General features: G+C 39.1%; 1 protein-coding gene across 1 annotated transcript; it reads left to right on the top strand.

Moving 5' to 3' along the window:
* Positions 1 to 9116: 9116 nt before the first annotated feature.
* Positions 9117 to 13439, top strand: CYP94D2 (cytochrome P450, family 94, subfamily D, polypeptide 2). Its single transcript, XM_077361737.1, is given in 4 exon segments — positions 9117 to 9500; positions 11877 to 12096; positions 12516 to 12718; positions 12720 to 13439. Coding segments are annotated over 4 exon segments (1527 nt in total).
* The last annotated feature ends 9929 nt before the right edge of the window (positions 13440 to 23368 follow it).

The raw sequence follows: 23368 nt of genomic DNA, 5'->3' as shown, positions 1-23368 counted from the left end.
ATGCCTCTATTTGACAATTACACATCTAAATGTGACCAAAATAACCTTAAATTGGTTCACCCCTAAAGGGAAAAGTTAAAAATGGAAAGTCTTTGTGATCAAACTTCAAAAATAGAAACTTTTAAAGTTGGGTCCTTTTGATGAGCAATATCAAACAGGATCATTTGGTACCCCTGAAAATACTCAAAATGCCCTTGACACATAAAATTTCCAAGTCAAGCGAAACCCCTAAGAAATTCTAAATTTAGCAGGTTTTCCAAAATTCAGGAAATCATTCATAATCTCTCAAACATATTTCGGGGATCAAAAGAATTACAAAGGAAAAGACCAAATTACCCGAGGTGCTAGAATTTGGCGAGACTAGGGAAAACCCTGAGAAATTCTAAAAATAGCAGATCTCCGACAATTTATGAACGGACTCACGATTTGTTAGACACAACTTAGGGACCAAATATGATGTATTGGAAATGTCTAAAAATACCCCGAAATGCAAGACTAAGAGAAAATCTTGAGAGATCTAAATTTAGCATGTTTCCCAAATATTACGAAATTACTCCTAATCCATCAGTCGTACCCTCGAGATGGTTTTAGATATATGAGAAATGATTGAAACATCCATAAGATGATGAAAATGTGGAAGCCCCATGAATTTCTAAAAATAGCAGCTTTTTCAAAATTCATGTAATCGCTCAAGATCTCTCGGACACAGCTTGGGGTTCAAATGGGACACATCAGGAATGACCAAAATACCCATGTAGTGCAAAATGGGCAAAAATGAGGGAAATCCTTAAAATTCTAAAAATAGCAGGTTTTTTCACTTGCTTGGAAACTTGATTTTACATCTTCCGGAGGCTAAAGGAACCCCCTAGAGACCTTCAGGATCACGAATCAACAAGAAAACTCCCATAATGAGGTGAAATATACCCTAAAATGCATGGATGCCTAATCTAATGTTGAATACGGACTCAAGACTCGATTATACTACCGAATCTTTCGCTTTTTAAAGCGTAGCAAAATGGGGGTGTCTACAGATGCCCCTCTTTGGTAGAGATGACGTAGTCATCGAATACCAAAGCAAAAGTGACAGAGCCATTTTGCGCAGCTTTAATCAACAAAGGACTCTAGACAAAATGCAACCTAGACGCAAACATATAGTACCTAATGCAAGACCCTAAACGAAGTCCTAGAATTGAAATGTAATAAAAAATCATTTTTATTCTTGCTACCATGAGCTGGTAGTTCAGAAAAAATGGAGAAATGAATTCAATCTAAGAAAGAAAATCGCGCAACTTAGAATGAAAAATAATCTTGATGCGGCGCCATTCACAAACGGGCAATGAGAGAATGAGATATCATTTTCGAATGGATTCTGAAGAGAAGGAACAAAGATCGTTCTCAAACGGTTTTTAGAAGAAAATGAGACACCGTTGACAAGCGGGCTCAAGGAGGATAAGAGGCATTCCCAAATGGACTCGAACAATGAGGCACCGTTCACAAACAGCCTCAAGGAGGACATGAGACCATGCACAAATGGACTCAGAAAGAATGAAATACCGTATTTTTACTGATTCCAAGAAAATACGGCATCATATTTGTATGATGTTTAAAGAGAATTAAGAGATCATTTTTTAATGGACTCAGATAAGATGAAATACAGTATTTTACTGATTCCAAGAAAATGAGGCATCATATTTGTATGATGTTCAAAGAGAATTAAGAGATCATTTTTTAATGGACTCAGATAAGATGAAATACCGTATTTTTACGGATTCCAAGGAAATGAGATATCATATTTGTATGATGTTCAAAGATATTTAAGAGACCATTTTTTAATGGACTCAGATAAAATGAAATACCGTATTTTTATGGATTCCAACGAAATGAGACATCATATTTGTATGATGTTCAAAGATAATCAAGAGACCATTTTTTAATGGACTCAGAGAAAATGAAATACCGTATTTTTACAGATTCCAAGAAAATGAGACATCTTATTTGTATGATGTTCAAAGAGAATTAAGAGATCATTTTTTGAATGGATTTAGAAATAATAAAACATCGTATTTTTACGGATTCCAAGGAAATAAGACATCATATTTGTATGATGTTCAAAGAGAATTAAGAGACCATTTTTTAATGGACTCAGAGAGAATGAAATACCGTATTTATACGGATTTTAAGGAAATGAGACACCACCATATTCGTATGATGTTCAGAGAGAATTAAGAGACCATTTTTGAATGAACTCAGATAAAATGAAATACCGTATTTTTACGGATTCCAAGGAAATGAGACATCATATTTGTACGATGTTCAAAGAGAATTAAGAGATCATTTTTGAATGAACTCAGATAAAATGAAATGCCGTATTTTTATGGATTCTAAGGAAATGAGACATCATATTTGTACGATGTTCAAAGAGAAATAAGAGATCATTTTTTAATGGACTCAGATAAGATGAAATACCGTATTTTTACGGATTCCAAGGAAATGAGATATCATATTTGTATGATGTTCAAAGATATTTAAGAGACCATTTTTTAATGGACTCAGATAAAATGAAATACCGTATTTTTATGGATTCCAACGAAATGAGACATCATATTTGTATGATGTTCAAAGATAATCAAGAGACCATTTTTTAATGGACTCAGAGAAAATGAAATACCGTATTTTTACAGATTCCAAGAAAATGAGACATCTTATTTGTATGATGTTCAAAGAGAATTAAGAGATCATTTTTTGAATGGATTTAGAAATAATAAAACATCGTATTTTTACGGATTCCAAGGAAATAAGACATCATATTTGTATGATGTTCAAAGAGAATTAAGAGACCATTTTTTAATGGACTCAGAGAGAATGAAATACCGTATTTATACGGATTTTAAGGAAATGAGACACCACCATATTCGTATGATGTTCAGAGAGAATTAAGAGACCATTTTTGAATGAACTCAGATAAAATGAAATACCGTATTTTTACGGATTCCAAGGAAATGAGACATCATATTTGTACGATGTTCAAAGAGAATTAAGAGATCATTTTTGAATGAACTCAGATAAAATGAAATGCCGTATTTTTATGGATTCTAAGGAAATGAGACATCATATTTGTACGATGTTCAAAGAGAAATAAGAGACCATTTTTTAGTGGACTCAGAGAGAATGAAATACCGTATTTATACGGATTCCAAGGAAATGAGACATCACATTAGTATGATGCTCAAAGAGAATTAAGAGACCATTTTTTAATAGACTCTCAGAGAATGAAATACCGTATTTATACGGATTCCAAGAAAATGAGACATCATATTTGTATGATGCTCAAAGAGAATAAGAGATCATTTTTTAATGGACTAAGAGAAAATGAAACACTGTATTTATACGGATTCCAAGGAAACGAGACATCATATTTGTATGATGTTCAAAGAGAATTAAGAGACCATTTTTTAATGGACTCAGAGAGAATGAAATACCGTATTTATATGGATTCCAAGGAAATGGGACATCACATTTGTATGATGCTCAAAGAGAATAAGAGACCATAATTGTATGGACTTGAAGAGAATGGAATACCATATTTATACGGATTCCAAGAAAATGAGACATCATATTTGTATGATGCTCAAAGAGAATAAGAGACCATTTTCGAATGGACTCAGAGAAAATGAAACACCGTATTTATACGGATTCCAAGGAAATGAGACATCATATTTGTATGATGCTCAAGGAGAATAAGAGACCATTTTTTAATGGACTCAGAGAAAATGAAACACCGTATTTATACGGATTCCAATGAAATAAGACATCGTATTTGTATGATGCTCAAAGAGAATAAGAGACCATTTTCGAATGGACTCAGAGAAAATGAAACTCCGTATTTATACGGATTCCAAGGAAATGAGACATCACATTTTTATGATGCTCAAAGAGAATAAGAGACCATTTTTTGAATGGATTTAGAAATAATAAAACACTGTATTTTTACGGATTTCAAGGAAACGAGACATCGTAGTTGTATGATGTTCAAAGAAAATTAAGAGACCATTTTTGAATGGACTCAGAGAAAATGAAATACCGTATTTATACGGATTCCAAGGAAATGGGACATAACATTTGTATGATGCTCAAAGAGAATAAGAGACCATAATTGTATGGACTCGAAGAGAATGGAATACCATATTTATACGGATTCCAAGGAAATGAGACATCATATTTGTATGATGCTCAAAGAGAATAAGAGACCATTTTCGAATGGACTCAGAGAAAATGAAACACCGTATTTATACGAATTCCAAGGAAATGAGACATCATATTTGTATGATGCTCAAGGAGAATAAGAGACCATTTTTTAATGGACTCAGAGAAAATGAAACACCGTATTTATACGGATGCCAATGAAATAAGACATCATATTTGTATGATGGTCAAAGAGAATAAGAGACCATTTTCGAATGGACTCAGAGAAAATGAAACTCCGTATTTATACGGATTCCAAGGAAATGAGACATCACATTTTTATGATGCTCAAAGAGAATAAGAGACCATTTTTTGAATGGATTTAGAAATAATAAAACACCGTATTTTTACGGATTTCAAGGAAACGAGACATCATAGTTGTATGATGTTCAAAGAGAATTAAGAGACCATTTTTGAATGAACTCAGAGAAAATGAAATACCACATTTTTACAGATTCCAAGGAAACGAGACATCATATTTGTATGATGTTCAAAGAGAATAAGAGACCATAGTTGTATGGACTCGAAGAGAATGGAATACCATATTTATACGGATTCCAAGAAAATGAGACATCACATTTGTATGATGCTCAAAGAGAATAAGTGAACATTTTTTAATGGACACAGAAATAATGAAATACCATATTTTTACGGTTTCCAAGGAAACGAGACATCACATTTGTATGATGCTCAAAGAGAATAAGAGACCATTTTTTAATGGACTCAGAGAGAATGAAATACCGTATTTTTACGGATTCCAAGGAAATGAGACATCACATTTGTATGATGCTCAAAGAGAATAAGAGACCATTTTTTAATGGACTCAGAGAGAATGAAATACCGTATTTATACGGATTTCAAGGAAATGGGATATCACATTTGTATGATGCTCAAAGAGAATAAGAGACCATAGTTGTATGGACTCGAAGAGAATGGAACACCATATTTATACGGATTCCAAGGAAATGAGACTGTAATTGTACGGACTCGGAAAGAACATGACGCCGTAATTATACGGACCCTGAAGGGAATGAGACACTGTAGTTATACAGCCTCAAAGGGAATAGGACACTGTAGTCATACAGGCCTAAAAGGATAAGAGTCCATAGTCATATGGACTCAAAGAGAATGAGACATCGTAGTTGTACGGGTTCAAAAGAGATAAGACAACTTCTGTTGAGATGAATTAATGAATTCAACAAAGAGAATGAGACATCGTAGTTGTACGGGTTCATACAGGCGTAGCAAAATGGGGGTGTCTACAGATTATAACCGGAGAAGGCATCTAGGAAGGTGAGGAGCTCATGCCCGGATGTGGCATCGATGAGCTGGTCTATACGCGGGAGGGGGTAAGGGTCTTTTGGGCAGGCTCGGTTTAGGTCTGTAAAGTCTATACAGGCTCGCCAATCCCCACTGGTCTTTTTTACCATAACCACATTGGACAGCCACTCGGGGTACCGGATCTCTCTGATAAATCCGGCTTGTAGCAGTTTCTCCACTTCAGCTTTATGTGAGTTTGGCGTTCTACTGCAAAGTTCCTCTTTTTTTGCCGGACGAGTTTGAAGGTCGGATTTACGTTCAACCTATGAGCGGCCATTTCCGGGGGTATACCGGGCATGTCCTGAGCGGACCATGCGAACACGTCTTTGTTGGCTCTGAGGAAACTGATCATTCGGTCTCGCAAGGTGCCTTTTAGCAAGGAACTAATCCGGACTTACTTCTCTAGTTGGTCTTCGTCTATAGGGATGGAGTCTAGTTCTTCGGTGGGCTCCCCTCTAATCGTACGGGCCCGCTCTCGGGGGTCTTCACTCCCGATCGTGAAGTTTTTGGCCGGGGCATTGCTCCCTCTCAAGCTTGCCGCGTAGCATTGGCGTGCCGTCATCTGCTGCCCCCGAACTTCTCCTATCCCGGTTCGAGTGGGGAACTTCATTTTGAGCTGGGGGGTGGAAACTACTGCTTTCAAGTCTCTCAGAGCAGGGCGTCCTATGATGGCGCTGTAGATGAAAGGTATGTCCACGACCATAAAGGTGGTCAAAATGGTCTTTTGGAGAGGGTACGTTCCAAAGGTTACGGGTAAGTCGATTTTGCCACTGACCCGCACCGATGCCCCGGAGAATCCGTAGATGGAGTACTCTGCGGGTCCTAGTCTTCCCTCGCCCAGCTTCATCCATCTCTTCAAAGGTTCCGAGGTGCAGCACATTGACGGAGCTCCCTGTGTCCACCAAAATTTTTCCTATGTCGAAGTTGGCGATGATTAGCCTGACTACCAGTGCGTCATCGTGTGGAACTTGTAGCCCGTTGAGGTCTTCGGAGGAGAAAGTGATGATCTGATCCTCGTGGGGAGGATTCGTTCGGGCCTTTTTGGAAGGTATTTCCAGGGAGAACACCCGCTCCGCGTACGCTCGCCGACCAGCTGTTGTTGGTCCCCCTGCCGCGGGTCCACCGGCGATGATGTTGATTTTTCCGACAATGGTAGGCGGCCGTTCAGAGGGCTCTCCTCTCTTGAGGCGCTGGTGGGGGCGCATGCCGTGTCTGCTGCAGGATCAGTGTCTACTCCGGGAGCGATACCTGCTGGGGGATCGGCGTCGGCTACGGGAACAGTGCTTGCTACGAGACCGGCGCCTGCTTCTTGGTCCGTCGGCGGGGTGATGGGCTTCGTGCGAGTTTTCGACGGGGCTTCTGAGGTATTGATTTAGATGTCCCTCCTTGACCAGCTTTTCTAACTGGAGCCTAAGGTGGAAACAATGGTCGGTTTCATGGCCGTGATCCCCGTGGAAATCGCAGAACTTTCCGGTGGAGCGCTTCTTCGGGTCCGTGCTCATTTTCCTGGGAGGGGTCAGGAGACCCTGATCTCTGATGGCGAGCAGGACATGGGAGAGGGGAACCTTCAGGGGGGCGCTTCCCAGCCTTTCGAAGACGGGGACGGGGTTCCGGCTTGCCTGTCTTTCTTCGGCCCGTTGCCTCATGGCCCCTCAGCCATCTTCCCTTTTTCTTTCATCGGGGCTGGGTCGGTTCCGCTCTCGTGCACATGCTTCTTCCGCTTGTACGAATTTGTTAGCCTTGGATTCAAGTTCCTGCAGGTCCCGTTGTGGCTTGAGGGTGAGGTGCAGTTTGAGATTCGGGTCGGTGGTAGCATGCTTTAGTGCCGCGACCGCTATTTGGACGTCGATGTTGGAAAGTTGGGCTAGCTCGGCGTTCAAATTCAACATGAAGTCTCTTAGGGTCTCGTTTCTTCCTTGCTAGAGAGCTAAGAGGGCATCTGCCAGATCGTGGCGGAGGTGGTTGTTGGCGAACCTTGCGCTAAACTTCCTCCCGAATTCGTGGAAGGATGCGATGGAGTCTGGCTCCAGCCGCATGTACCAGTCGTTGGCGGTCTTTCCTAACAGGGAGGCAAAGGCTTTGCACATAAATCCATCCGACGCGCCCCGGAGCGTCATTACCCTTTTGAAAGTTTGGAGGAACTCAAAAGGGTCTGTGCTCCCATCGTAAGAATCGAAACGGGAGAGGTCTACTCCTGCTTCCACGGGGGTTTTTAAGATTTTCGAGGTGAATGGGGACGCCATTTCCCTTTCCCATTCGTCGAGGATGTCGTGGGCATAAGGTTTTTTCATTTTCCGTTTTACTTCTCGGATTTGCCTTTGCAGGTCGGCTAGCGGGTCCTGCCCAGGGGGCTGTGATGAGGTCGCTACCTCTTCTGTCCGAGTTGGAGGTAGTTCCTGGAATCAAGTCGTCCGGGTAGGGGGAGCGCGGCTTAGCGTAGCTTGCTTTCCATTATTTTGCTGGTGCCCCCTAGCTGTGGGAGGCAAAGGGCTATTTGTCGAAGGGGAGGGCGTCCGTCGGGCTGGTACTCGCCTTCGCCGGGGATGACACTCCCCGGCGGTTCCTCATCGCCTTCGTCACAGGCTTCCGTCTAATCATGCGTTGCCAGGGGCCTCCCCGGGGCCGGAGGTTCTGGTGGAGGCAAACGTTGGAGTAGCTCTTGGCGGAGTTCGTTAAACATTTCCATGGTCGGGACCATTTGCGGTGTGCTGGAGGCGGGCTGATGTTGGCCCGAGAGCGGCGAGTTTGGCTCCCGGGAATTTGAGGCATGGGTTTGTGCATGCTGGGCCTGGCTCCTGGTCATTACCCCTGTTTCTTGCTGTCGGGTGTGGTTTCTCATCGTTATAAGGCGTTCAATACTCAACGAGTCCCACGGATGGCGCCAATATGATGGCGTCGTAATCCGGGTCTGCGATCGCGTGGTGGGTAGAGAGCCTCCGCGAGGTCTACAATCACAAACAGAGGGGTCAGGGGGTCCGGGGTGGGTCCTGGACGACCACTTCGACACCCAAGTCAGATTCTGGACCAACAGTATAAAGAACAGCAAGAAAAGGCGGAGGTTTGATCAGGTTTACCAAGGCCAAGACGCAAGTTCTTCTTTTGGCATGTGGGTGGATGGGTCGGAGGGGATGAACAAGGAGAGTAGGACCAAGCTCCTGGCCTCCTCTGTTGCTGCCTCGCCTCTCTCTTTAGAGGGTTGTCTCGAGGGAGATAAGATTGATTCTTCTCCTCCCCTTCTCCTCCTTTTAAGGGGTGGCATGTAGGTCTTTTCATCATTACGGAGAGAAAATCTTCCTTCGCAGGATTGGGCTGTTCTCCTGGTTTGACGGCGCGCGTGGTTTCGCTGCGTAATCTCTTCCATAATTTGTGATGATGAGGCTTGGACGGCAAGAAGGTGACACATGGCGTAACCGCATGGTCTTGCCGCTCATAAACACCTTTCTTAATGATGATTAAGCTTCATTGGTGCATGGACGACACGTGGCGAGATTTGAGAGTCGTGCCATATTTATGTCCCATCACCAACCTTTCATTTTTACAACCAAAGAGGAAACATGGAGCTCTTCTCTCTTCAATCCCTCATCTTCTTCCTTCTATCCATTTGTCTCCTTATCTTCTTCAATAGCCAAAACTCTTCAAAGAAAGCCATGTCCAAAGGTGTGCCTACCTACCCGCTCATCGGGAATCTGCCTGGATTTATTATAAACCGCCATCGGTTTCTCGACTGGGTGACAGAATACCTTGAGAAGCATCCAACTCACACTATAACTCTCAGGCGCCCCGGAGCAGTTAAAGGAGTCATCACAGCCAATCCAATAAACGTTGAACCCATGCTCAAGACGAACTTCAAAAATTACCCGAAAGGCAATCGATTCACCAGTCTATTAGAAGATTTCCTTGGCCAAGGGATCTTCAATTCCGACAGCCAGATATGGAAGGTATAGTATTCTTGTTTTATCTCTCAGAAAGTTAATATACATAATGTCTTCAAAGATTTCAATCTTATGTGATATTTTCATTTGTGAGGTCTTGAACAAGAAAATAAAGTAAAACAAAATAGAAAAGACCTATGTTTTTTGTATTTCATATTATGATGAAACCTAGAGAAAACCTTAAAGTAGAATCCTAAAAGGTTTAGATCCTCTTTGGATACCTCTAGAAATCATTTGAATGTGGGACTTCTTAGGCAATTTTGCATGAAGCCACCTTTTGGTGGCTCACTTTTTCAGGACAAAACAGCCACCTCACAGCAGATTTTGTCTTATTCATGTAATTCATCTGAGGTGGATGTTCTCTTGGGAAAAAGTGAGCCGCGGAATGGTTTTGTATGAAATTGCCTACCAAATCCCTTGAAGTTATTTAATAATCAATGAGAAATATACATTTAAAAGATATTCAACATTGACAAAAATTACATTTCTAAGTATATATCTAATAGCTTGTGAGAAATTTTGCCTTTAAATGGTTTTAAATGACCTTGGTTTGGCCATCAAAGTTATATATTACATAGATATAAGGTATTTCATAGCTAAGAGGGAATTGATATTCTCAAGGTTTTACATAATCTTGGGGCTATCCAAATTTTCCCTTGATATATAGCAATAATATTTAATTGGAAATGATTTCAGCACTCCTATGTTTTAATAAGATGCGCGAAAGTATCTTGTCGTTTACTATTTAGAGGGCTTGAAAGAGCATTTTGAGAAATGCAATATTCTTCTAACAGCCCTTTAATGCTACACGACAAGATGCGTCGCGCCTCTTATAAAACATTGCAGCGTTGATATCATTTCCCTATTTATATATAGTGATAGTATAGATAATCAGTCATATTTTCATTTAATATTATATTCAAATAATGGTATGATAGTTTTATATCTCTCTTAGGCCACTTTTGCTACCACTAAAAATGTGAAATGCTAGTTGCAGATGCAATGCACTTGCCGTGTGTAGATATGTAGAAACAGTAAGTTACAACTGGCAATCCTAAAAGTAATTTGTATATAATCTTATATGAAAATGGTTTTAAATTTAAATATGACTATTTATGAATGACATTTATAATCAGTTTCCCTTTCTTAATGGTTTTCAAATTGCCTATTTGCAAATTAGATTAATTTAAAATAATTTTGTTGGCAAATTAGGGCCAATTGTGGTGGGATATGTAACTAAAATTTCTCTTAATTTAGTATTATTTGTAAATAAGATTATCTTAATTTATTTTATTTTTAAATGGGACATTAAGGCCTATTTGGAAACTACTTACCACATCTTTTCAAAAACTATTATAAGTATCTCATCTTCTATATTTTCACTTATACATAGAACTTATAAATCAATGAAGAACAATACAAAAATTTTAAAAGTAAGAAGTAATAACCAAGATGAAAAAACCAACAATACTAGGAAAAATCAAAACTTTAGGTGAAAAAAAAGAAAAGAATACAAGATACAAAATACTCCAAAATTTTCAAGTGAATTGGAGAAACACAGCTGAAGTTAAACGCTGATTGCTCTTATTTTTGTTTAAGGTATTTTGAATTTTTTTTAATCTTAAACTGCATTTTTGCATCTAAAGTTTTTTCCCATCTTAAATTTTCTCATCCTCTTGCTCGTCTAATCCTCCATCGATCTCTTGATGACGATTGCCGACGTAAGACACTCAATAGAGTGCTTGAAAAAATCAAATAGAATTGGATCAATTCGGCTATGCTCAACTCATTTTTAAAAAATCTAGAACCCTAGATTTATGCAATGTCAGTATACTAAACACGGATTACAATAATCCAAAAAATTGATTGAAAATAATTTGAATTACAGTTTGTGTGATCGTTTAGTTTCTTTACCTTATAAAATTGTATTAATTATTATATAACAACTATGTTTTGCCCCCCCCCCCCACCCCCAGCAAATTCTTGAGTCCATCCCTTATGCATAACATGGGCCAAGAATGCTAGTAAACAAATAAAATCTTTAGAAGACATGTATATAAACAACAATTGTGGCAACCCATCCATTATTTTTTGTGAAACAAACAATTACTCCAAAAGCTTAAGCTGTTGGAGTTGGTGTTATTTAAACAACGATACTTCAACACCCCGCCTCACGTGCGGCCTCTCTTTTTTCTTAGGTTGGCCTTACACGCGGACTTCAATATCAAGGATATAGCTCTGATTCCATGTGAAACAACTAATTACTCCAAAGCTTAAGCTGTTGGAGTTGGTGTTATTTAATCATTTATACTTCAACATTTTTCATGTCATTAATTACCAGCATTTTTCCATTGATTCTCTCGTGTGCCTTCAACTCAACAGGTACAGAGAAAGACAGCAAGCTATGAATTCAACACGAAATCACTTCGGAATTTTGTTGTGGAGAATGTCCAAGATGAGATAGGAAATCGGCTACTACCATTGCTACATAGAGCTGCCAAAAACAGTGAAATCATAGACATACAAAGTGTTCTAGAACGCTCCACATTCGACCACATATGTAAAGTTGCCTTCAATGAGGATCCCGCTTGCCTCAACGAAGGTGATGTGAAACAACCAATCACTCCAAAAGGGCAATGATATTTTCACCCCCCCCCCCCCACATTACGCATGTGCCTCCCTTATAACGTGATTTGACGTCAAAAAGTGTTAAAGTTACCCACTTTTCACTTCAACTCACGTTATAAGGGGAGCGTGCGCGTAATGCAGGGGGAGTGAAAATATCATCTCCCCACCAAAAGCTTAAGTTGTTATAGTTGGTGTTTTTTAATCATTTATACTTCAACACTCCTCCTCTTTTTCTTGGTTGGTCATACACATGGATATTTATCAAGGAGTTGTTGGGTTTTGAACCCAGGACCTATTGTGAGGCAATTGCTCTGATACCATGTGAAACAACCAATTACTCCAAAAGCTTAAGCTACTAGAGTTGGTGTTATTTCATCATTTATACTTCAACAGGTGACGAATCCCGCAATGGAGACCTCTCCCCAGAATTTGCCAAAGCATTCGACGATGCAACAAGCCTCAGCGCAGAGCGTTTCATGTATGCATTGCCTTTCCTATGGAAGATCAAGAAACTTTTTAATATTGGTTCTGAGAGGCGCTTGAGGGAATCGATCTCAACCGTCCATGACTTCGCCACAAAGATCATACGATCAAGAAAAAAAAGAGGGTTTACATCAAGATAGTGATTTTCTCTCACGGTTCGTTGAAAACGATGATAATTCAGAGGAATTCCTCCGAGATATTGTCGTAAATTTCATCCTTGCCGGTCGTGATACGACGTCCTCACATCTTGCCTAGTTCTTTTGGCTCATTGCTTCTAGGCCGAATGTGGAGCGAAAAATATTAGAAGAGCTTAAATCAATAAGAACCCGAAAACAAAATTGCGGTGAGATTTTTAGTTTCGAAGAATTACAAGAAATGCATTATCTTCATGCGACGATTTCGGAGGCATTGAGGCTATACCCTCCGGTGGCAGTTGACCAAGTGGCGAGTCTAGAAGATGATGTATGGCCAGATGGAGCCTTTGTCGGAAAAGGGTGGTTTGTTATTTATAGTGCCTATGCCATGGGGAGAATGAAGAGCATATGGGGAGAGGATTGTCGAAGTTTCGTGCCGGAAAGGTGGTTAGAAAATGGTGTGTTCGGCAGGAAAACCCATTCCCCGGTATTCCATTCCGGTCCGAGGATGTGTCGCGGGAAGGACATGGCATATATACAAATGAAGTCAGTCGTAGCGAGTGTGATGGAAAGATTTGTGATCAACGTCAAAGATAAGGACACTTGTACTAAGCATCTGTTGTCTCTGACCTTCAAAATCAAAGGAGGGTTGCCAGTACAGTTGAGAGAGATATGTTTGAGCGTGGAAGATCGAATGTAGAACTTTTCATAGAACTCAACACACCGAGCTTTGGTGTTTAGTTGAAATAAATGAAAGATTTCTATTAATTACTATTATTTCTTCCTTCTTGAATTTCCATAAAGTTGAAAATTTGAAATGATTCTATAAAAAGAGAAATTATATGGTGTAAGGCCTTACAACAATGTAGCCTTATGTACTTTTATCATGCTTACTTGCACTACAAGAAATACACTCATTGGAAAAGTAAAGTTTGTTGCCAAAAGACCGAAATCCATCGCGATGTACATTTGATGTCCTAAAAAACCGTCCTGTTGTCTTGTTTCCCACCATCACTTTCCTAATTTAATTAGGATTGTGGGTTGTGGTAGGAAGGCAAAATGAGAAGAAAAAAAATTAGGGTTTTAGGAAATCCTAAATATAAAAGTATGAGAAGATTGTTTTCCCTTGGTGTGAGGTGTGTCGACTACCTCAAGTTTAGAGAAAGTGAGAGAGGAGAGAGAATGAGAGAGAAGTAGAGAAATGGGGAGAGAGAGAGAGAGTTTCCTCTCGTGGATTTTCTGGTGGATTTTTCTTATGGTTCTGTTGGGTACCGGTTGAGAATCAAGGAAAGTGTTGCAGGTTTGTGGGTTTGGGTTAATCCATTGTAATCCTCTTATATATTGTCTCTCATAGTGGAAGATCGTGCTCTCGTCCATGGACGTAGGCATTTTGGCTGAACCACATAAAATCTCGGTATGCAGCTTATGGTTAGCTTCTTGTTTTACTCTTCCATTTATTTGTGCACAATTGAATCGGATCTGCCTGAAGGATTTTTCTCAACACTCCACAATCTCGAGTATCATAAATATCTTTGGCGATGGATTTTGCGATTGTTATGCATCAGTTGCAAATTGAGGAAAATAGTGATGGATAATAACCATTGCTGATTTATTTTTTAAATAAAAACTAATTGAATTTTCTATGGTAGATTACAAAAAACCATCACCAGTGGTGTACTACTAGCAACATGGCATGACACATCCACTCCCATCAATCAAACTTTTTCAAGGCCTTCTGCCTCAAGTGCACTCTATCTCATTTCCTCCATTTTTCCTACTAATCAATTCTCTTCCTGATGCAATCCAAAAATTAGCAATAAATTTTGAGGATGGCTATTTTAGGAAGATTCATAAGTGGAAGTTTCACAAGTGAAAAATACGGAAAGTTTTCGTGAATAAGGAGGTGTTTTGGCGAATGGAAACTTGCTAAGCTTACATGATTTTGAGATATGAGAAACTTACATTCTTAGAAAGCTTGCAAGATTATAAGCTTTGAGATTTAACAAGTTTCAAGATTTGAAAAATATGATTTCCTATTTCGTTAAGTATTTTGTTTCCTAAAAAGTTATCATTGTCTAATTTTGCTATTTACTAGATTTGATAGGTTTTAGCTGCTTTTCTTATTTGTAGCTAGTTTTTAGCTAAGGAAACTTTGATATTTTAGATAGATATGCCAATATCATTTTTAGCTACATTTTAGATTTTGGAAATCTTTTGGAAATCTTTTAGAGATGTAATAAAAGAGATGGAAGATTGGAGCTAGGGGAGTTTTTTGAGATTGAATAGAATTTTATCTTCACAGCATACGTGAGATTTCGTATGAGTTCTTCTTGTTACTTGTTCTTTCTTTGTTTTGTTTGATCTTGGTATTTGGGCTGCGCCACTTCCAGCTACACAAGCCTTCTTAGTTAATGTTTGGTCCCACGACGAACCAAATTCCTCTGTCCAACACCATCACTGAGTGAGCCACCATTGCCAATGAGCTCAAAGATCGTGACGGAAATGGTACTTGATAAAAAAAAGTCCTTCCAACAAGAAAATGTGCAATTTTTTGTGTTAATGGATGTACAAATAACCGTCCATTTGAATATTATAAGGCAAGGATGCCATGTCATTGGATCAAACGTCATCGGTCGTACCATGAGGTTACACCCAAACACCATATAAAAACTTGGGATTTGCTGGGCAATTTCGCAGAAAGACATTTCATGGGCTGGCTTTTGCATGTGAGAATAGCCACCTCAGATCAATTAAATGAATAAGACAAAATCTGCCAAAAAAGTCAACCTTTTGTGGCTGTTCTCACATGGAAAAGCCAGTCGTGAAATGGCTTTCCACGAAATTGCCTACCAAGTCCCTATAAACTTATTTTTGGAGTGGAACTGAACAAATAGCCTTTTTAGATTGGCAATCTTTTCTTTATGTTCTGGTTTTTTGTTTCCTTAAAATGGCAAAACTACCTGATACTACCCCTCCTATGCCATATGGGATTTTTTCAGTTCCATTATCTGTTCCACTCGGTTTCCAGTAGCAACACCCTTTTAGATAGAGCCAGACCATCTGTTTTGCCAAAGAAGTCTTCTACTATGCTTTAAAGTTGGCGCTCTTATATTTTATATTACCGGTGGCATCTTTTTTATATAAAATATTAGAGCATATTACGTATTGGAAAATAAGTCTATCACCTGATTTTTCTTGCAATCTCATCGCCCCTTATCAATACCACCCATGAATTTCATTTCTTTTTTAGCATCTAATATTAGAGAGAGAGAGAGAGTCAGAAGAAAAAGATGAGTTGCCTTACACTTCTTGTCATTTGAGAGAGATGGGTTGATGGTCTTACACTCTTTTGGTTAGAAACATACTTTATATACACACATTCTCCAATCCTATCAGGATGTTAGTGGTATGAAATGCGATTAGGATTTGTAAATTTCGACACCGTTTTTATTTTCTATTATCTTTTTTCTCTTCCTACTCCTATATGGTGTATGCAAGGTTTTAAATTTCAGTTTCGATACCGGTTTCAGACCCCACCAAAAACGAAATTTCGACCGAAATCCGGCGAAACAAGAAAAACAGTATTTTATTTGATATAAAATTTTGGCCGAAATTTCGGTAAAATATTAAAATAATTTAAAAAAACAGGTTTTTTGGTTGAAATTTCAAGGAAAAACGAAATTTCCTCCGAAATTCCAAAAAAAAATACCATTTCGAGTAAGTGTGATTTCAGTGTCGGTCTCCACCGATCGAAATTTAAAACCATGGGTGTGTGTACATATAGTATTGTAAAGTATACATACTTTGAACAACATTTTATAAGAATGTACTCTCTTATATCACTAGATTTTTCTATTTTTCTTTATTAAGTACTAGGAATAAGAGATTATAAATTAACAACGTAGGAACAATGCCAATTCCTGGTCTAGCAATATAATATAAGAGATTATAAATTTAGAGAAAACAGTTCCTGCGCTCGAGCACAGATAAGCTTATCTGCTCTGGAGTGCAAAAATCAAGCGTGGGTCCACATTTTTTGGGTGATCCTAAGCATTCATTTGAAAGACCCCATCATGGATTGGGTGTGTACCAAAAATCAGCTCCATTAGATCATCCTAACCCTTCCATTTGTGGGGTGAAAAAATGGGCAGATTAATGGACAAACATTATCTGTCCATTTTCACCCACACAAATGAACACCCTATGGTGATCCAATAAAGTTGATTTTTGGTACACACCCCATCCATGATGGGGCCTTTCAAATGAATGCTTAGGATCACCCAAAAAATATGGCCCCACCCTTGATTTCTGCACTCAAGCGCAAGAATTGGTTTCTCATAAATTTATAGAGCATTAATTATGAGAGTAACGCAGGGGCGTATTGTGAAAGCTCTAAAATTTATTCAATGAACAAGATAGAAATATGAGAAAGGAATTTATTGTATGTGAAACAATCAGCAGCAGGTGGCGGAATTTGGGCGGCAACGGCGAGCTAGTAGCGGATGACTTGCTAGAATCGGCAACAAATCTGAGGCAACTACAGGCAACTGTAATTTTATTCATAAAAACATGAAGAAAAAATTACAAGTTGCCTATATTTATAGGCTTGTATGGAGGTTCCTACTTCTACTCAAAGCAGGAAATGAAAAAAAAATCCCTATAAATTCTCTACAATTCGTCCACCCATAAAATTCCTAAAAGTTCTCTAAACAAATTTCTAAAAGATATCATAATCCACTTTCCTAGTTTACTAGCTCAATAAATAAGATTCCTAATAAAACTCAACTCCCTAAAAACTCTCTCTGATCTCTAAAATCTCTACTTTTCCTAAAATTTCTCCAAAAATCCTACCAACAGTAAAACTCTTAATAACGTGAGCCGTTGATCTAGTGATCGTGCCGTTGTTCTAGTTATCGTGTAGTCCATCGAGATGCACCTGCATTAGACCCCCTTTCTTGAAAAGAACTCGACCACGAGTTTAGATCAAGGTTGAAAATGACGCTGAGAGTAAAAATTGGTACTTTGGATGTGGTTCTCGCTCCGACCTAGCTCAATAAATAAGATTCCTAATAAAACTCAACTCCCTAAAAACTCTCTCTGATCTCTAAAATCTCTACTTTTCCTAAAATTTCTCCAAAAATCCTACCAACAGTAAAACTCTTAATAACGTGAGCCGTTGATCTAGTGATCGTGCCGTTGTTCTAGTTATCGTGTAGTCCATCGAGATGCACCTGCATTAGACCCCCTTTCTTGAAAAGAACTCGACCACGAGTTTAGATCAAGGTTGAAAATGACGCTGAGAGTAAAAATTGGTACTTTGGATGTGGTTCTCGCTCCGACTTTGAAATGGAGGCCTTTCCAACGGACCAGATATTCCCATCTAGCAATTATTCTGGCATGCTTTGATAGATGGTGGAGTTTGATTTGATTAGAAAGCTCACCCTCGATAAAATCTTTGAACTTTGGTGGCGAAGGCAAAAAAGTAGCTTTCACTTCGATCGGCATCAATCACTTTGCGTTCATCAACATGATGTGGATCTTCATCAATTTCATCTTCTTCCTCGAGGGAATCCTCAAGTAGGGGTTCTTCTGGCATTTGCGGATCTTCAATGAAGGTTGAAGATAATGCCTCTTTCAAACTATGTTCTTCAACACGCCGATCTAATCTATCATTCGTCGCCCTGACTTGCAGTAAGGGTGTTGATCTGAGTTTGAAACTTTTCATCGCGAACCCGTTGTTCTTCATCTCGAACCCGTTGTCATTCTTGCGTATGGCTTATGATCTCCAACATCTTGGCGATTTGATCTTTCTCTATAGCTTGTGATGGAGACATGGTGACTACTAATACTTTTCCGACCCAAGATTACAAGAAGATAGGTGTTTTCCTGAGCTCTTTTCCAACCTAAGAACCCATTGTCGTTCTTGCAGGGGAGGATAGCGGATTGATGCTCTGATGCCAAATAAAGCAGGGGCGTATTGTGAAAGCTCTGAAATTTATTCAATGAACAAGATAGAAATATGAGAAAGGAATTTAGAGGCGAATTCACCTTGTATGTGAAGCAATCAGCAGGAGGTGGTTGAATTTGGGCGGCAACGGCGAGCAAGTAGGGGATGATTTGCTAGAATCGACAACAAATCCGTAGCGACTACAGGTAATGAAATTTTATTCATAAAAACATAAAGAAAATGCTCAATAAATTAGATTCCTAATAAAACTCAACTCCCTAAAAATCTCTCTCTAATCTCTAAAATCTCTACTTTTCCTAAAATTTCTCCAAAAATCCTACAAAAAGTAAAACTCCTAATAACATGAGCCGTTGATCTAGTTATCGTGCAATCCATCGAGATGCACCTGCATCAGAGAGCCCCAACTCTATTTGCAAAAACAGTCTTCTAATTTGACAATTTGCAAATAGAGTCATTACATTTGAGCATTTGAGTGAATTTTACAGATCGGAAGAGCCAGACCATCTGTTTTGCCAAAGAAGCCTTCTACCATGCTTTAAAGTTGGTGCTCTTATATTTTATACTAGCAAAAAACCCCGTGCGATGCACGGGCCAACAAAGAATTGTACATACCATATCATATGTTGATCTAAACTGTCCATGTGATGGAACACAACATAAATAGGTTGTGCCCGTAAAATAATTTCCATTGCCTGGTCCTAGCCCTCCAATCTATAGAGGTTTCGATAATTGTTGTTCCTCTTAAGGTGCCCAGAATTCGACAATATTTTTACAGGTGTCCTGCATTCGTAATATCAAACTTTCCGTAATTTGACTCTCACATAGTGAATGAGGAAAAGTAGTTACCGATTTCCAATCCGACTGGGTTCGACCAGACCCAACCCGATTTGCAATTTCCTCAACCCGACCCAACCTGATTTTCAGTTCAGGTTGGGTTGGGTTGGGTTGACCCGATTTGATATCGTACCAATTGTTGACCACCTCAACTCAAGCCAGGTTGTTTTGGATTTTGAGAACCAAGAGTGAGTCACCAATAATCAGTTTTTAACAAAGGGAAATGTTATCCGCACTACTATATTTTGATGATCACACTCCTCACTTTATTAAAGTACGGTATGGCATGCACCATAAGATTATCCAAACCGTCCATTGTGGACTGTGGAGACTATTTCAATGTTGAAAAAAGAAAAACACATATACAGAACTTCTTCAGATGGAACCCAAATTCGGGTTTCGGGTCGGGTCGGGTTGCCTGACAGCCCAACCCGACCCGACCCGACCCGATTTCCAATTCGGGTTGATTTTTCCCAACCCAACCCGATTTGCGAAAAAGCTTAACCCGACCCAACCCAAATTCGGGTTGAACCCGTCGGGTTAGGGTTGAACCCGACCCGCGTGGGAACATCCAAGTAACAACGATGGTTTCAAATTATATATAGTGCTAATGTCGTCACTGCCATATTTTATAATGGCACTACTCACCGTATTTTGATGATCGCACTCCTCACTTTATTAAAATGTATGGTATGGCCTGTACCATAGGATGATCCAAACAGTCCATTAGATGGGCCACTGCCTACATAGGTTATGCCACAGAAATAATTTTCATAGGTTGATATGAACCCTCCGATCTATAGCGGGTTATAGGTTGATCCAAACCGTCCATGTGATGGAACACAACATCAATCGGTTGTGCCCGTAAAATCATTTCCATAGGTTGATCCTAGCCCTCCAATCGATAGAGGTTTCCATAATTGTTGTTCCTCTTCAGATGCCCGGAATCCATCAATATTTTGCAAGTGTCCTGCATGAGTAATATAAAGTAGTTCTTTCTTCATTGTCATCTTTACCTCTTCTTGGTAGTTTTTTTTTAATTGTCATAGACAGGTACCCTGGGTCGGTACTTTTCGTATGTAGATTACGATTTTACCCTCAAATAATTTCTCATAGAGATAGATGTTAGATATCAGCAAAGGGGTTAATGGTAAAAGAGTAATGCTGATGTGTAAATCTCACAGAAAAATAAAAGAAATTCCATAGGTTGATCTAAACCGTCCATGTGATGGAACACAACATAAATAGATTGTGCCCGTGAAATAATTTCCATAAGCTGATCCTAGCCCTCCAATCTATAGAGGTTTCCATAATTGTTGTTCCTCTTAAGGTGCCCAGAATTTGTCAATATTTTTACAAGTGTCTTGCATTCGTAATATCAAACTTTCTGTACTTTGACCAACACATAGTGAATAAGGAAAAGTAGTTCCCGATTTCCAACCCGACTGGATTCAACCTGACCCAACTCGATTTGCAATTTCCTCAACCCGACCCAACCTGATTTCCAATTCGGGTGGATCAGGTTGACCCGATTTGATATGGTACCAATTGTTGACCACCTCAACTCAAGCCGGGTTGTTTTGGATTTTGAGAACCAATAGTGAGTCACCAATAATCAGTTTTTAACTCACAACCGGTTCTCAAAATCCAAACCAAACAGGGACTAACAATTAACAAAGGGAAATGTTATCCGCACTACTATATTTTGATGATCACACTCCTCACTTTATTAAAGTACGGTATGGCCTACACCATAGGATTATCCAAACCGTCCATTGTGGACTGTGGAGACTATTTCAATGTTGAAAAAGAAAAACACATATACAGAACTTCTTCAGATGGAACCCAAATTCGGGTTTCGGGTCGGGTTGCCTGACAGCCCAACCCGACCCGATTTCCAATTCGGGTTGATTTTTCCCAACCCAACCCAACCCGATTTGCGAAAAAGCTTAAGCCGACCCAACCCAAATTAGGGTTGAACCCGACCCGCGTGGGAACATCCAAGTAACAACGATGGTTTCAAATTATCTATAGTGCTAATGTCCTCACTACCATATTTTCTAATGGCACTACTCACAGTGTTTTGATGATCGCACTCCTCACTTTATTAAAATGTATGGTATGGCCCGTACCATAGGATGATCCAAACCGTTCATTAGATGGGCCACTGCCTACATAGGTTGTGCCCCAAAAATAATTTTCATAGGTTGATCCGAACCGTCCGATCTATAGCGGGTTATAGGTTGATCCAAACCGTCCATGTGATGGAACACAACATCAATCAGTTGTGCCCGTAAAATCATTTCCATAGGTTGATCCTAACCCTCCAATCAATATAGGCTGATCCTAGCCCTCCAATCGATAGAGGTTTCCATAATTGTTGTTCCTCTTCAAGTGCCCGGAATCCGTCAATATTTTGCAAGTGTTCTGCATGAGTAATATAAAGTAGTTCTTTGTCATTGTCATATGTCTTTACCTCTTCTTGGTAGTCTTTTTTCGTAATTGTCATAGACAAGTACCTTGGGTCGATACTTTTCGTATGTAGATTACGATTTTACCCTCAAATAATTTCTCATAGAGATAAATGTTAGATATCAGCAAAGGGGTTAATGGTAAAGGAGTAATGTTGACGTGTAAATCTCACAGAAAAAGAAAAGAAATTCCTTTTTTCTCTAGCTATATAGTAGTAGATTCCCGGTGGCATCTTTTTTATATAAAATATTAGAGCATATTAAGTATTGGAAAATAAACTCGGTTTGAGTGGAGGAATGCATAAATTTCTTTCAATTTTTTTTTTTTGCAAACCGGCTCACCTATCAATTTGTGACCAAAATACCCATACTTGATTTTTTTGATTTTTTTTGACTCGTAGAAGACTAAAATGTCCTTATATGTAAAAAGATGAAAATTACCACCATAATGGTTAGTGGTATGTTTTGATAGGGTGGATCCCTCAACTCAACTCAAACCCATGCATGAGGTGGGGCCCACCATTTTACCTCATGTTTTGACCGGGCAAGTATAGGGTGGGGAATCATTCTTATGTTTTGTAATGCATCTTTTTCAATAAAATATTATTTAAGGCAAAAATTTTCTATCACGGAAACTTAGAAAGTTTTACCTATAAAAGGGTTTGCAAATCTTTGGAAGAACTGTTTTTTCTCATAGGCATTTTGGTCACAAATTAATCACGTGATTTGATTTGCAAATTTCACACAAATGTGATGACTCTATTTGCAAATTGTCAAAAATATAAGATAGATTTTGCAAATAAAGCAAGCACAAGACTTCATTTGCAAAAAACCCTTTCTTTTTTCTGTACACGAATGATTCGTTTAGGTGACTTAGCGGGTTTAAATTACTCGACCATTGGTGAAATAATTAGTGCTTATAAAAACAAATCTCATTTATAACATAAAGATTATATGAGGAATGGGCGTACAAACACTTATTTATCATCACACCCTCGATAGTTGATCCAATAACATCACACTTTTTAAGATGCTATTGTTGGAACAAATATCAAAGGCTGTGCTCCTTTCTAAGATGTTGCTGTTGGATCAAATATCAAGGGCCGTGCTTCCTTTTTAAGATGCTGCTGTTGGATCAAATCTCAAGGGCCATGCTTCCGTCGTACCACAAATAAGAGTACAAATAAGGCCCTGTTCATTTCAGATTGATGAAGCCAATTGTGAACCCCAAACCGATTATTGGACTCCAAACTAAGGCCCCATTCATTTAAGATTATCACAACCAATTGTGAGTGTTAAACCTATTATTGGACTCAACATTACATTTAAATTTGAGTCCAATAATTGATTTAGCAC

The sequence above is a fragment of the Tasmannia lanceolata genome, unplaced genomic scaffold, assembly GCF_043159265.1.
Source record: "Tasmannia lanceolata isolate RefF3 unplaced genomic scaffold, GAP_Taslan_0.1 ptg000019l, whole genome shotgun sequence".
In the NCBI taxonomy this organism is placed as follows: Eukaryota; Viridiplantae; Streptophyta; class Magnoliopsida; order Canellales; family Winteraceae; genus Tasmannia; species Tasmannia lanceolata.
The sequence above is the reverse complement of the archived record's forward strand: the minus strand, read 5'-3'. Positions and strand labels throughout refer to the sequence as shown.